The sequence below is a fragment of the Aspergillus brunneoviolaceus genome, assembly GCF_003184695.1.
Source record: "Aspergillus brunneoviolaceus CBS 621.78 unplaced genomic scaffold BO95scaffold_119, whole genome shotgun sequence".
In the NCBI taxonomy this organism is placed as follows: domain Eukaryota; kingdom Fungi; phylum Ascomycota; class Eurotiomycetes; order Eurotiales; family Aspergillaceae; genus Aspergillus; species Aspergillus brunneoviolaceus.
In genome coordinates, this window is record NW_020290849.1 from 40,247 (window position 1) to 54,827 (window position 14,581).

The 14,581-nt window shown below is 53.4% G+C and overlaps 6 protein-coding genes across 6 annotated transcripts; 3 read left to right on the top strand and 3 right to left on the bottom strand.

Moving 5' to 3' along the window:
• The first annotated feature begins 317 nt into the window (after nt 1–317).
• Nucleotides 318–1,541, top strand: BO95DRAFT_426030 (NmrA/HSCARG family protein). The gene is made up of 3 exons (XM_025584733.1): nt 318–616; nt 682–1,093; nt 1,147–1,541. The coding sequence occupies exons 1-3, from the start codon at nt 443–445 to the stop codon at nt 1,476–1,478; spliced, it is 918 nt and encodes a 305-aa protein (XP_025436369.1). The 5' UTR covers nt 318–442; the 3' UTR covers nt 1,479–1,541.
• A 3,266-nt stretch (nt 1,542–4,807) lies between these two features.
• Nucleotides 4,808–5,161, bottom strand: BO95DRAFT_469350 (uncharacterized protein; the record flags this gene model as incomplete). The annotated part of the gene is made up of 1 exon (XM_025589438.1): nt 4,808–5,161. The coding sequence occupies one exon, from the start codon at nt 5,159–5,161 to the stop codon at nt 4,808–4,810; it is 354 nt and encodes a 117-aa protein (XP_025436370.1).
• Nucleotides 5,162–6,183: 1,022 nt separating this feature from the next.
• BO95DRAFT_489005 (uncharacterized protein) lies at nt 6,184–7,140 on the top strand (the record flags this gene model as incomplete). Its single annotated transcript, XM_025590539.1, has 1 exon — nt 6,184–7,140. Exon 1 carries the CDS (start codon nt 6,229–6,231, stop codon nt 7,138–7,140), a length of 912 nt encoding a protein of 303 aa, XP_025436371.1. The 5' UTR covers nt 6,184–6,228.
• A 373-nt stretch (nt 7,141–7,513) lies between these two features.
• On the bottom strand, nt 7,514–9,417 carry BO95DRAFT_36618 (uncharacterized protein). The gene is made up of 2 exons (XM_025582732.1): nt 9,341–9,417; nt 7,514–9,277 (listed from the first exon to the last, which is right to left on the bottom strand). Exon 2 carries the CDS (start codon nt 9,111–9,113, stop codon nt 7,536–7,538), a length of 1,578 nt encoding a protein of 525 aa, XP_025436372.1. The 5' UTR covers nt 9,114–9,277; nt 9,341–9,417; the 3' UTR covers nt 7,514–7,535.
• Nucleotides 9,418–10,276: 859 nt separating this feature from the next.
• BO95DRAFT_426036 (calcium-dependent phosphotriesterase) lies at nt 10,277–11,626 on the top strand (the record flags this gene model as incomplete). Its single annotated transcript, XM_025584734.1, has 3 exons — nt 10,277–10,349; nt 10,406–10,636; nt 10,700–11,626. The coding sequence occupies exons 1-3, from the start codon at nt 10,323–10,325 to the stop codon at nt 11,624–11,626; spliced, it is 1,185 nt and encodes a 394-aa protein (XP_025436373.1). The 5' UTR covers nt 10,277–10,322.
• Nucleotides 11,627–13,132: 1,506 nt separating this feature from the next.
• BO95DRAFT_448420 (uncharacterized protein) lies at nt 13,133–14,022 on the bottom strand. Its single transcript, XM_025587840.1, has one exon. The coding sequence runs from the start codon at nt 13,854–13,856 to the stop codon at nt 13,347–13,349; it is 510 nt and encodes a 169-aa protein (XP_025436374.1). The 5' UTR covers nt 13,857–14,022; the 3' UTR covers nt 13,133–13,346.
• Nucleotides 14,023–14,581: the final 559 nt, after the last annotated feature.

Consider the following 14,581-nt stretch of genomic DNA (forward strand, 5'->3'; position numbering starts at 1 on the left):
GGGAAGCAGGGGGTTCAATTCCAGAGGAGTTGTTCCGGTATGTAAGCATCAGTCATGACGTATCGAATCAGTGTGGGCGTGTGTGTCTGACTAAATTCCTCGGGCTTGATCTCAAATCCGCCGCGCCGTGATTATTAAGGAAATGTGCTGCAGCCACTCCATGCGGGCTTACGGCGATACGAGCGATTACATGAGCTCGGCCCCCCGAGAGTACGAGCTGACTCAGGCAATAACTTAGCTAACTAACTACCCCGCGAGGGGAAGGCATGCCAAGGAGGGAACTGTCCCTTGGGGCGTGACGTTTCAAAGAGTATAAATGGCCAGTCTGGGCCAGCTTGACCAGGGAAGCAATCAGCACAACTAACAGTTTCTCTTCGCTACCATACTAGTACCTTCCCGCCAATCTATCAACCAATTTCTCTCCCCACCTGATCCTACCGCCATGTCTCAAATCCTCACCGTCTTTGGAGCCACAGGCAACCAAGGCGGCTCGGTCATCAAATCCGTCCTCGCCGATCCCGCCCTGTCCAAGCAGTGGACGATCCGGGCCGTCACCCGCGACCCCACCAAGCCAGCAGCCCAGGCCCTCGCCGCCCAGGGCGTTGAGCTGGTCACCGTTAGTCCACCCTACTCTACACTTCATCTCCATCATAACTAACCTCCCCCCCCCCCTCTTAACAGGGCGACATGTCCTCCACAGAGGCAGCCCTCCCCGCCGTCACCGGCGCCCACACCGTGTTCCTGGTGACCAACTTCTGGGAGACGATGAGCCGGACCACCGAGGTGGCGCAGGGCAAAGCGGTGGCGGATGCTTCCAAGCGCGCGGGGGTGCAGCACCTGATCTTCTCCTCGCTGCGGGACGTGACGCAGATCAGCGACGGCCGCCTGGCCCACGTCAGCCACTTCGACGGCAAGGCCGAGATCGAGCAGTACATCCGCGACAGCGGCGTGCCGGCCTCGTTCGTGCTGGCGGGCCTGTACATGACCAACTTCTTCCAGATGCTGAACAAGCAGGGCGACACCTACACGCTGGCCTGGCCGGTGGATATGACCCAAGCGCAGGTGCCGTTGTTCGATCCGGCGGAGGATACAGGTATGATTCTTCCAGTGGATGAGGGATGAGGGACGAAGGCTGATGGGGAATAGGAAAATTCGTGAAGGCGGCGATCAAGCACTTCCCGTCCGCCGTGGGCCAACGCATCCTGGCGGCGGATGACTACTACTCGCCCCAGAGGATTGTGGATGAGTTCCACGAGGTCACCGGGTATAAGGTCCAGACGGCCCGGATCCCGGAGGAGGTGTTTAAGTCGTTCTTGCCGGCGCCGATCGCGCAGGAGATGCTGGAGAATATTCTGCTGTTGGAGGATCCCGGGTACTATGCTGGAGAGTCGCTCGCGCCCTCGCGGGAGCTGTTGGATGAGAGTGATAAGCCCACTTCGTGGAAGGAGTTTGTGGCGCGCCACAAGGAGAAGTTCTAAGCGAAGGAGGGTTGGTTATACCTCAGAGTAATTATATAGTGACTTAACTGGATAATATTAAGGGTTGGTTTTCTGATTTTTTTTCGTACCCTTGTCTTCGGATTGTTTTGTTAGGAAATGATTATTCAATCAAAATAGTCATGAGAAAACTAACTTATCACGCGATTGATATATCGCATGAGAAGAGGGGTACTAGTGACCAGGGCTTGAAAGGAAAAAGGGGGGCAAAGTGGGCTCTGCACGAAGTTAGGTAGGCAGTAGGTAATGTAGGGAGTAGCTACTGCCCCTTATCATCCTGCGCTTTCACATGACGATCTCTTTCCACGCCATCTACCGCCCCCCGCTGCTCACCACCACCACCGCCACCGGCATTATGATCAGGGCCGTCGTGCAACTTAGCAACCAGCAGCATCGCATTCAAAGGCGACAAGCTCTTGTTGTTGTTGTTGTTGTTGTTGATGATGATGATGATGATGATGATGATTCACCAATGGCTCAAAGGAAGTAGGCTGCCGTGAGCTTTTTTTACAGGTCTGACCAAGCCCGCGAGGCGGGTCACTCACAAAGAATTGTAAGGTTGGGCTACAAGGCTTGGTCACGTACTGGGATAATGAATTGGTGGGTTTTTCATGGAGACTTCAGGCTTGGTTTGCATTGTATCATTGTCCCTGGGACAAGGCGTCTGTGAGACTTCTCGAACTTGGCTAAAATCTACTCGATGCTATGTGAATGAGAGAAAGAAACAAATTATTTGCTATAGACGCTATGGGAGAAATTCTAAGCTGTGGGAGGGGGGCGGGAAACTTCAAGGTAGTTAGTTAAGCTAAGTAATGATTTAACTCGATAATATCAAGGGCTGATTTTCTTATTCTGCACGACATTCTGGATTTGAATCAAGTTGTTGTATAATCTTATCATCTCAATAAAAAAGTCGTAGAAGCACTTCTCATGCAATAAACATATCACACGAGAAGAAGGTACTACCTGCTAGCGACCAGGTAAACTTGCCGCCCCTTGTCATCATCCCCACCACCACCACCATCACAATCCACGCTACCTGCCCCCGCTGTTCAACTTCGTCGCCAGCTCGCTCGCATCCGCAGTGCGCAGGTACGTCCACAGCCACGCCTCCGTGCGGGCCCTGAGCAACGGCAGCTGTCGCCGCGACCGGACCATCTTTTCCCGCAGCGACGCGGACTCGGCGGTCAGCTGCTGGGCCTGTTCCTCCAGCTGCCGGACGGACGGTCCTCGCTCGCTGAGCTTCGGCATCGCCGCCAGCAGCGAGCTCAGCGCGCGCTCGTTCTCGTGGCGAAGCTCCGTGCGCAGCGCGTACCCGGTCTCGATCTCCTGCTGGATCGTCTCCAGAAACAGGACCGTGTCCACGGAGGATCGGGCGGTGGCGAGGAGGGAGGCGTAGAGGTTCTCGGTCTGTGCTTCGGACATCTTGGGTGGGTTTGGGTCCGTTGTGCGGTTTTGAGGGTTGATGGTTAACCGAGGGGTTGGCGGGGTGGTGTCGTCAGCCTTTTTATAGATCTTGCCGAGTTCCGGAGGAGAGTCATTGACAAAGAACTGTACGCTTGGGTTACAAGGAGTTTGTAATGCACTAGAACAATGAATTGGTGGGTTTTCCATGGAAGAACAGTACATTTGCTACAGACGCTATAGGGGAACTTCATCAATCGCTTGTGGCGTGCACGAAGAATCGTAGCGGACTGGCAAACCAATTGGCTAGATTTGGCTTGTTTACGAGACTTGGATGCCGAATTTGACCACTACGTTCAAAAATTCCATAGTACGGCTTGACAGGCTCATCCTCACACCTAAGCTTCTTCGATACCTGAAATGAGTCTCTCTTGTCTGAGCAAGATTTACACTCGATGATCGCGTTACAATATTGTGCACAGATGATTATATTTCATATAACTTTTTAGATTGTAAAAGCCCCACCCATCGGTGTCATACTAAGACACCAACTAACGAGAGCAAGGATAACCAAACCCTAACGGAAGGGCAGCCCCAACGGCATCCCCCTCAGATCTCAAAGGAGAATCGAACACGACGCTTGTTAGAACGTTGCGGGCTTCTGCGGCGCGGGGATTTGACCCCGGCAGGCTTGAACGGCGCGGGGTTCAACGCCCTCTCCACGGATTCGGTCTGGTGCAGCCCCCTTTCGAAGATGGCCCGGGCCAGCTGTATCTGCCTCCGGAACTCGCGCGCCTTCGGGGTACACGGCTTGGTCCCGCGCAGCAATTCCAGATGGACGCGGCGCAGGTGCAGGAGCGCCCGCTCGAGGTCTTTGGTGGCTGAGCTCAGGGCTAGGTTCTCCCATTTTGGCATTTTGGCGGGTGCAACGATGACGGATCTCTGAGAATGGGGTGGGGGCAAGGAGTCGAACTCGGTGCTATTGCCGGGTTGGGGTTGGAGATAGAGGGTTCGAATTGGGCTGCGTGGTGGCTTTATAAATAGTCGAGAGTATGGATGGGCTACGTTTGAAAAACCGTAACTAGACGCCGTAAGGTCTCTGATGCTCAAGCGGGTCTTTATTGCTAAGCAAAAATTCCGGCAGCGGCCTTGCTTTGTCTCGAGCGTCTCCGGATAAGCTCCTGATCCAAGATAGCCTGGAAAAGTCTTCGAGGTTTGTGTTGGAGAATACTCCGTCTGTTTATACAAAGATCTGTTCTTGATAAAAGACCGATGCCAAGTTGATCTCGGAGTTTGTCGCTTAGATCAAATTGAATGAAGGGTAGTGTATGTACTGGTTACTCCGGATACTCTTGATAGTCATTGTATACTTGGTGCAAGGATGGAAAGGAACGATTGGGGATTATAGGAGCACTTCAATTACTGAAACAAGGGACAGAATTATGTGCCCGCATCGCAGATTTTGAACTATGAGATAAAGCATCGTGAGAAGGCCATAATGCAATGGCATTACAGTACATAAACGTATAACTAAATAGAGCGCTAGTATCATTGCAGGCCATATCTAGACCTTAATCTCGAATATTAGAAGGAGACTTAGCTTACAAAAAACAGATAGATAAGACTGGTATATGGAAAAAATCTGTATGTAGGCTAGCATAGAAGATTCTTTGAGAGACAGAAGAATGACCAAAAAAGGTTAAGAATTTATTGAGGATACCAAGGAGAAAAATGTTGTCGAATGGTTGAATTTGTGCAAACACGTTCTTGTGACTTTAGAAGAGCGTGGTTGGAGCACAGCTCACAGCAAGCTGCGGATTGCGGTACCTGCCAGGCAGTCCCAACGAATCAAGGCACTAAGCGCATCCGGGCGATAGATAGGGTAGAGAAGGATCCTTGACACTGCCTTAATTCTCAATTGCTGCCCGTTCCTCCATTTCTGCGCTGATGTCCAGCAACGACTCTTCATCGGTCTCCGCCACCCGGATCGGGTATTGGGTCGCCTTCATCTCGGCCAGCTGTTGCTTCAGTTCCTCCACCTGCTCCTCGAGCTCCTGCAGCCGCTCCTCGTCATGCTTGATAGACTCTCTGTACTCTCGTAGACGCGCATGCAGTTTCCACTCGCCGTCGCGCAGCTCGCCCACCCGGTCCTCCAGGGCCCGCATTTCGAAGTAGCACACGCACCCCAATCCGCTGATGAGTACGTAGCCCGCGGAGAGGCTAAACACGATGATGTTGTAGTAGGCCCCGATGTCGGACATTGTGGTAGTAGTTATAGGGATTCGACTCGGGACTGTACACTCTGAAGATTTGGGGCGGGATTGGAGAAGGCTATGATGAAAAGTTGGTGTTGAGTTGTGTGTGTTAGAGGTGCAACACCCAGAAGACTTCGGGCATGCCGTAGCTTAAATAAGATCAACACAATCAAACACAAGAGTACTTCTTTCTTCACGGAAATCAGTGTAAAAGTCAGTGAACAAGTATAGTCTTAGCTGCCAAGATAACTCTTCGAGTGAAGTGGGCTGTTTTCCTTCTTTGCCTCAAGTCTTTCACTATGGCGTATGGGTAAGTAGTTGAAACAAACAATGCTCATTGTCCACTTCAATCTTCTTTGTTACTATCCCTTCGTTGGTAAGAGCATTGTTATGTGTATCCGGCGATGGAAGTCGAAGGCTTGTGAGAGAATCGTACAGAAGATGCAACGTTGAGAAAGAGACACTAAAAGAGGCAATGAGGTCTCCGGTTTCAGGCTGCTCACCATTCACTCCGCTGGATCTTAGTCAAGTCCTCAAATAACCTTGCGCAGCCAACGTGGATCATCGTCCTTCAGTCACCCGATACTCTTGTACATACATAGAAATCCTAGATTGCAATACTTCGGATTGCCAATGACAGCACCAATCAGAATTGTTTCCTGTGACCTGTAAGTCTGTGTAAAAGATCCAAGTAGAGTTTCCTCAGCAAACAGTTCATTATTGCTGAACGTATTCTGAATTAACGATGCAGCAATTAGATCAAGCAGATTTGGACCTCAAGGATATGAACATGATTAGTATATGTCATTGCTGCTAGAAGCATAAACGACAGTTCTGTTTTTCAAAAGGAAGAATTCGAAACAATAAATCCAGGTCTTGTCTCCGTTGAAAGCTTGCATGGGATCACAACGATTTTACAAAGTAATATTATCGAAATACTACACTAGGTTGGTGGTTCACAAGAGCTTCATGACACAAAAAGTACCCAGGCCTCCGGATATAAATAACAACGAATATCATGGCTCGTCCCCGAAGCTACAATATTCCCTCAGCATCGTGCAATTCCCGGCACAATGTCTACCACTATGACCACCACCATTTACTCCCTTCCCAACGAGATCCTCGCCCTCCTCCCCGCCTTCCTCGACAACATTGAGATCCTGACCATCGCCTCGTCCAGCTGCCGCCTCCTGCGTGCCAACTTCGCGGCCGCCTCGGCCCCGACCTTCTTCTCGCCGCACCCGTACTTCCTGGTCGCCGCCACCGCCCGGCAAGCCAGCGAGTGGGCCGTGGGCGACGCGACGCGGACCGCCCTCCTGCACGAGGCCCTGCAGGGCGGCATCGACGGGCTGTACGAGTTCTGCCTGGCGCACGCGGGGCTCACGCTGGCCGACATCCGGCGCCTGCACCAGGCGCGCTTCGACATCGTGAACCCGCTCTCCGACCGCATCGACAAGATGGCCGGGCAGCAGTGGCTCCGCAGCACGGAGAATTTCTGGGACGGCGGCGTGAGCGAGCCCAACACCCTCTACACCGACGCCGACCGCGCCACCTTCCAGATCATCATCTACGAGGAGCTGTTCGGGCGCGACATGGAGGCGTTCCTGGCGGCGGGGGGCGCAAGGCCCTCCCCGTCCACGCCCGTGCATAGCATCGCCACCCGCCTGGAGTACATCAAGTACTGCGTGCCGGACTTTGTGTGCTACGGCGGCCATCCGGGGTTCGAGCCGCCGTCGCGGGCTCGCGGCCCCTACGCCCCGCCGATCGACCCGAGAGACCTGCCCATGGACCAGCACGTGTTGCATCATATCTTCGTGTGTCGGCGGTGGAGGCGTATGTGGGCCGGGGCCATGAAGATGGTCTCCGGGGACGAGGCGGACGGGGAGATTGAGCCCTTCCTACCCCATACACCTAAGACATTTCGATATCCTCGGGATGAGGCATCATGGTCTCGCTTTAGTCTTCCGAGTTTTGACAGGAGATGACTTCTTAGACCTAGGGTAATAAGAGAATCTCCGAAGAACTACCGTATACTGGCTGCTGAGCTGATTGGTCGCTGCGATGTATATTAGGCTTCTCTCAGAGCCCTGTTACTGTGTCCGAGATTCGGCTTCAGCTTGTTCGTTCAGGAGTATGGGTTCCAAGTTCTGGATCAAAGTAAAGACTACAAAACGTTTGACCTGAGCGAGGTCGCTGGGGGTATTGAAGAGAGGAGCCAAATTCAACTCTGCTACTCTCCCGACGAAAGCAACGAGGAAACTGGTACGAACAGCGACAGGAACAGCAAGGTTTGAAGGTCTTGCTTCTGAAATGAATCCGAATTATTTGAATATCTGAAAGTAGGAAAGTGGCTTATGAATGACTGGGCACGCTTAGTAATTTACCAACGCCGTACCCACTCAACCAACTCGAGCTGTATACCAGCTTGAGTGCCTAGCTCCGTGAGCTGGTGCCTTAACTCGGGAGGCCACTCGCCTTGATTAGTATCTAGTTCTTCATAGACCAACGAAACGCCTCGAAGGTGGGGTGTGTGGGTTCTCCAATCCTCCAGCCACGTCCGCAATAATATCAAAACGGCGAAATCCTGCCATTCATAGACCGGCCAGGTTTCCTCAACATATCCATCCTCATTCTGAAGCCCTAACTCGTCCGTGAGGGAAAGGTATTCGATGTTCCGTGGGAGGACATCCTGCAGCCGTTTCGTGGTGTCCTGCGCAAACCCTACCAGGAATGCTAGCGGAATTTGTAGTCTCTTGAGCTTGCCGAACTCGACCATCTCACGCAACGAGCCCTCTACCTTCACGGCTGGATAGCATGGATCATCACCCCCAATGGGAGCCTCAGCAAAGATGGTCAAATCTGCGAGAGTATTTCGAACACGGGATAATGCGGCCACGATCCCATCTAGGTTGATAATGGGCACAACAGTAGCATCGAGGACACCATAATCGTAATACCAGGTCCAACGACGTGATTGAAGGTTGCGGGTGACGGACAGCAGAGAGCCGAGATTTGCTTCCCGTATGTCGGCCAGATAGATCGAGGTAAGCTTGGATGGGTCAGGTAAGCAGGCTGTAGGCCATGCGAAATTATCTGTGTTCTGAATTGCGGCCGAAATGCGTTGGACGTCTGGCAAGTAGAAGAATGGGAGGACAAGTGATTGACCCAGCAGTCTCTGGCCTCGAGACCTTAACGCCGTGCACAGAGCGCCGGAATCGTCATAGGACTGGAAAGACACAGTTTGGAGATGCTTAAAGTCTGGCAATCTATACATCGCAGGCTCGCAGATGGCCGACTGGAAAAGCATCTCAATCATTTTAGTCTGCTGGCAGAAGATATAGTCAAGTGACAGACTTCTCAGGTTCCACAGTTGTGCTAAGAGTAGAGCAAGCATAGCATCCGGAGTACCGTTGCTTAATCCATCAATCCAAAGGTCACTGTATGGGGCCCCTGTCCTCTGGACGAATGTAATGAATCCGTCTAGTTCAGCAACAGGAACAGAAATCTTTTGACCTGCAAACTTATTCCACTCCCAGCAGTAGGCTGGAAGGCTCTGAAATTGGAAACTGGTGATGTGAGCAGCTAGCTGAGGTCTGCTGATGATTGTTCGTAGCAGTAGTGTGATTGGGGGAGGAGCGTGATTTTCTCGCCAGATCCAATCGATTTTGGAATAGAGGTATGGCTCAACAAGTGCGCATAAATCCTTATTGACGAGGCCTAGTGCCCTGAGTTCAGCTGTTGAAAGCATGCCAAACACCAAGTTCAGGATCTCGGCTGGGCAGCGGAGAAACCCGCATGACCCATGATGTTCCAATGGCATTAGTGTGTAGCAGGAAAAAAGGTGCAGAGAGGAATGTGCGATGATAAAGAAGAGAGACTCTTCAATCAGTCTCAGGGACAAGGCTGTGACCCTGACTTTTATGATAAACGACTCGACTAGTACCTGAGACTCGGCCATCCACTTCAAGAAGGGCTCCACCGACCGATCCACTCGAAGCGGATTTTTACAGTCGGATCGCTCTTCTTTCCTGATGCGGCAAAATTGGTCATGGCATGTCGATAGTATTTTGAGGAGGTAGCAGTACGCCCAACTCAAAATCACCACTCAGTTAACCAGGTAGCCTGGAATCCCCTTATGTGAGTTTTTTTGCTTCAGTGCATCATGTGACCATGCCAGAGACGAACCACATTCTTCTTGCCTTGAGGCATTCGTATCCTGTGCAATGCACGTTTGTTTACAATATTGTAAGCAGCTTTCTGGGTCCACCCACACCTCAATTTGTAATCGGTATGCGAACAATCCAGGATAAGTCGTACCCTACAGTCTTATACACTCAATTCACAAAGCTATGAGATCCATCCCAGTCTTGTCACGTGACTGCAGAGCTTACTGCCTAAGGCATCGATTAACAGGCCATGATCACGCTATCCCGCATACGGAAAGGCAAGGGTCTAGCTGGAGCCTGGAGGGTATACGCATACGTAGTTTAGTGCTCTCGTAGGCCTCTATCCCTATCTATTTGAAAGTCAAACTTGTCAACCTCTGTCACTTTTCTCTGAAGAGATTTTATATGCCTCTCAGAAAAGAAAAATATGAAAACCAGCAGATCTAGAATGACTTAGTCAGGACCATACGTATAATCTTAGAGGGCTATAGACTACGGACCTACTGACTATGTAGTATGATGTACTAGTACTACCAGAGATCTACTAATTGATCTTTTCACTTATACTATGTTATCATTTATTCTACCAGCATACTTCCATGTGCCGAATGGCTGCAGTGGGCTTCCGTATCGAGCGCCAGCAGAAGGGACCCACCCAGCCCAGGCAAGTCGATCACTAATCGATACGAACATAATAACCAAACTCATAATACGATGTTGACCAGCAGTCTCCACTGGATATCCGTGGATTAGCAATCCAGCATCAAAGAAATCAATCTCACCTCAGACCATGTCATCTTCCAGCCAAACGGAAGCTCCATGGCTCGACAGGATAGTCCGATAGGCTGGCTGTGGGCGGGATACGGAGGGCTAGTCCTCCTGGTGGGGACGCGATCAGCCTTGAACCCGTAAATTTCCCAACAAAACAACCTTATTTATCTACAGTCAATTCCCACCCCTCTCATCATGTTTTTGTCACCTGTCAGCCTTCTTCCAAGATCATGGGACTGTCAACACGTATAGCAACAGTAAATTCCCTCCCCCTGCTCAGAAGGGCCGCTCGCACTCTAACCCGATCTCCTAGATCGTCCTCGGCCTAGCTGTACTGCTGGGCTGGTTGACCGACCGCCACACCCTCATTTGGCTGACGGTGAACAACCATCCCAGCCGACTTCCTCAGATCTCCAAATTCGCCGACCAAAAAGTCGTGCTCGCAGACCGGATCCGTAACTGCGAAGATGTCCACCTCGACACGCAGCGCGGCTTCGCGATCCTAAGCTGCGACCCGGGCCGCGACACCTGGAACACCGTCATGGTCGGTGCCCCTCCCTCCCCGCATTCTTATCCCACCGACTGACCTCCCTCCCCCACAACGCAGGGAACCTTCATCAACGCCACCAACCCGGGAACACTCTACCTCTACAACTACGCCTCCACCTTCGACGCGACCTCCGACGAAAACAACCTCCACCCGCTCCCATTGACCAACTTCCCCACCACCTCCCGCCAGACCTTCCACCCGCTGGGCCTAGCCTACAACCCGAAGACCTTACAACTCTTCGTCGCGAACCACGCCCCGACCGGCCCGGCCATCGAGCTCTTCACCCTCGACCCCAACCCTCAAGCCCCGTCGCTCCACCACGAAAAGACCATAACCCACCCGCTCCTGCACGGGCCCAACGCCCTGCTCGCCGTCTCCCCGCACGAGCTCTACATCACCAACGACCACCGCTTCACCCAGCGCGCCTCCCCGCTCCTCGCCGCCCTGGAGACCTACTCCGCCTACCCCGGAGGCACGGTGGTCTACGCCAACCTCCAGACGGACACGTACAAGGTCGTCGCGCACCTGCCCTACGCGAACGGCATCGCAGCGCTCAACCACACCCACGTGGCCGTCGCGTCGACGACGACGCCCTCCGTGACGGTGTACCGGATCGATCCTGCCACCAAGGATCTGGAGAAGACGCTGTCCTTCCGGACCAGATTTCTGGTGGACAATCTGAGCACGGACGGAAAGGGGAAGCTGATCCTGGCGGGCCATCCGTTCTTCCCCGCGGTGGCGAAAGTGGCTAAGACGAATTGGGCGGTGGATTTCGAGGGGAATGGGAAGGGTAAGCCTGTTGCCGAGAGAGGGCGGGCGCCGAGTTGGGTCGCCGAGTGGGATGGCAATGTGGAGGGGCGGGTGGAGGATTTGTTCGTAGGGGAGGAGTTCGGGACGAGTTCGACCGCTGTGAGGGATGTGAAGAGGGGGTTGGGGGTGGTCAGTGGGTTGTATGAGAGGGGGGTTCTGGTGTGGAGGGAGTAAAAGTCGCACAATTTTGGTGTGCTGTGGTGGACCTATTTATTGTAGGTTATGACTGTTTATGTATTTCGAAGTATACTGTCGGAATCACGAAGTACCGTACCGAGTGGCTTCGCTAATAGAGTGTTATAGTCCCATTCGTGTTCAGTGTTACTTGACATGCCTCGCAGCATCTCTCGCTACTACTAGAAGGACGCAGCTTCCGACTGAGTCCAGTACTAGCACCGTTCGTGATAAGAGAGGTATGGTTGTAGCTGCGGAAGTTATGCAAACCTAACATTATGCACTAAGCGGAGGGATGCTAATCCGTAGCCTGTTCCGCAAGGCAACAAGGCAGACATACTAGGCGGTGAGGCGGTGAAATATCGGCGCCAAGCGCTCCGCGACTCCAGCAGTTGGGAGTATTTCCCGATCGGGAATCGAGAGGCGCGATGCCCGCTTTGCGGAGTCGCTACCCCGCGGTCGACCAACCTCCATAAATAGGCGCGCTGCCACGAGATCAAGCACCAGGGTATTTCCTTTCATCTCCAGACAGTTCATTGTTTATTAGATCACTGTCATCATGTCCGTCGCTGCGTCCGAAAAACGACCCGAGATCATCGAGATCGCCCGGGGATTGAACTATGTGCCCATGTGCGAGGAGTACGAGCGGATGATCTCCGGCATGCTGTACGTACACACACATTGAAGCTCACTGGTGTGTCGTGTGCATACCGTACGGGGTGCAGATAGCGCATTGGTGAAGGATGCTGACGGCTCAGATACAACCCCATCGTCCCGAAACTTCTGGAAGGCCGACACCGCGCCCGCGGCGTGGCCCAGGACTACAACAACCTCGACGCCAAGTCCGTCCCCTTCGAGCAGATTGCTGAGCGGCGCTTCGAGCTCCTCCAGAAGATCGTCGGCCGGGTCGGCGAGGGCACCTTCATCGAGCCGCCCTTCATGCCCGACTACGGCTGCAACATCAGCATCGGCCGCGATTGCTTCATGAACTTCAAGTTAGCCCTGACCGTCTTCGTTCAGTTACCTCTCCTCGCTAACAATTCCTCTGCCAAAGCTTCACCGCCCTCGACACCAGCCTGATCATCATCGGCGACCGCGTCCAATTCGGCCCGAACGTCAACATCTACACGGCCGGCCATGACGTCAGCGTCCTGTCGCGCCGCAAGTTCGTCGAGTTCGGCCACCCCGTCACGATCGGCAACGACTGCTGGATCGGCGGGAACGTGGTCATCCTCCCGGGCGTCACTATCGGGGAAGGGTCGACGATTGGCGCCGGCTCCATTGTCACCAAGGATATTCCTCCCTTCTCGGTAGCGGTCGGGAACCCTTGTCGCGTGCGCAAGACGATCCCCTCCGCTGAGGAGGAGGAGCAGGATCCGAATAACCCGTATCGCAACATGGTGCGGGAGGACCGGGTGTGAAAAGGATGACGACTGGGGTTGTAGGTGGAAGAGGTGGTAGTGCGGAATGTTTGGAGAGATTCTGCAGAGCACTGCTGGTGGAGACATGGGATTTGAAATGTTCACACTCAATAGAGATGATTGTACTAGACATGAACGAGTACATTCCGAAACACGGACACAGCAAGAATCACAACACAATAATCCTACTACACATTATTTAGATTGGGACATCTATGAAGGCACGGTCTGGGCGCAGAGTAGATGCAGACGGCCGACATGGTCAACAAGCACAAAACCCATCATGCGCTCTGTCACCATCAACCCGACCGCGCAATCTCCGCCAAGCCATCCAACCACGCTTGGTGCCCGTTCAGCATCGGGTTCGGCTTCTGCGTCGCCAGCTGCGCGGCGGGCTTCCCGATCTGCGACTCCTGCGTCAGGATGCGGATCACCCCCCATTCGGTCTTCTCCACGATCCACGCATGGTAAATATCCAGCGCGGTGTCCTCGTCGCCCTCCTGCCAGGCGCGCCACGCGAGTCTTCCCGGCTTGTTGTCTGTGGGCGGCACCGACTCGTGCACTTCGGCCTGGAGCGGGGGGAATCCGAAGGTGGAGAACGAGAATTTGTCCCCTTCGTGCAGCACAGGGCCGGAGCTTGGCGGGGTGATCTGGCCCACGTTATCGTAGTAGGACTCCCATTTGGTGATGGTGGCTAGGTAGTCCCAGACTCGCTCGACGGTTGTACCGGGAACGTAGACCTCGTTGGAGACGAAGTTGTCGGTTGTACCCGGGTGGTACTTCTGAGGCCAGTTGACTGCGGCTTGCATTGTGTGGTTGGTGGTAGAATCTTGGGTAAGGTTGGTATGTACGGAGTAGGTATCACTTGTGTAAGCTAGGACAGGGTGGGCCACCAAACCTTTAGCTTGGAAGGGTCGGGATGACCGCAGCAATCAGATAAATATGCGTCGCAGCAGCCCTGTTGCTCGAAAATCGATGACGACTGTCTACGCTGATGATATCATCCAGCAACACTGGATAAGGTATTTAACTCCGAGTCATTCCGGAGACCGAAAGCCTCATCCTCAGCCACAGCCGCCTGTTCGAGACACCACCACACCATCCATCGCCGTCTTCTTGGCCCAAAATGTCAGGCCGTCAAACTCGGCCCCGATTCAGGGATTTCGTTGAACCCCTTCCAATAAACTTTTTCAGCCCTGCCAGACCAGCCAGGGAAACCCACGAGGAAATAGGGACTGCTCACTGGCTTGAAAGGGATTAACGTCTTCCCAACTGGAACCGACTATTGGATTTGGCCCCCCATCGTTAGCCGACCGATAGGCAGGCGTTCCCACCTCCTCCCCACCCGGTATTCTCCCCCTGGACCAGTCAAATGCGCTGCGCCACAGTGATCCAGCACCGACTAAACCCAAGTCAGGATGTTCTTGTCGCCTGCCGCCCCGCTTCGCAATCAAAGTGGCTCGAAAATCGAAACGCCCTTCTGTCCCCCTTCTCCTCTTTTTCCCTTCCCTCTCCCCCCCGGGTCCCTCAGGGC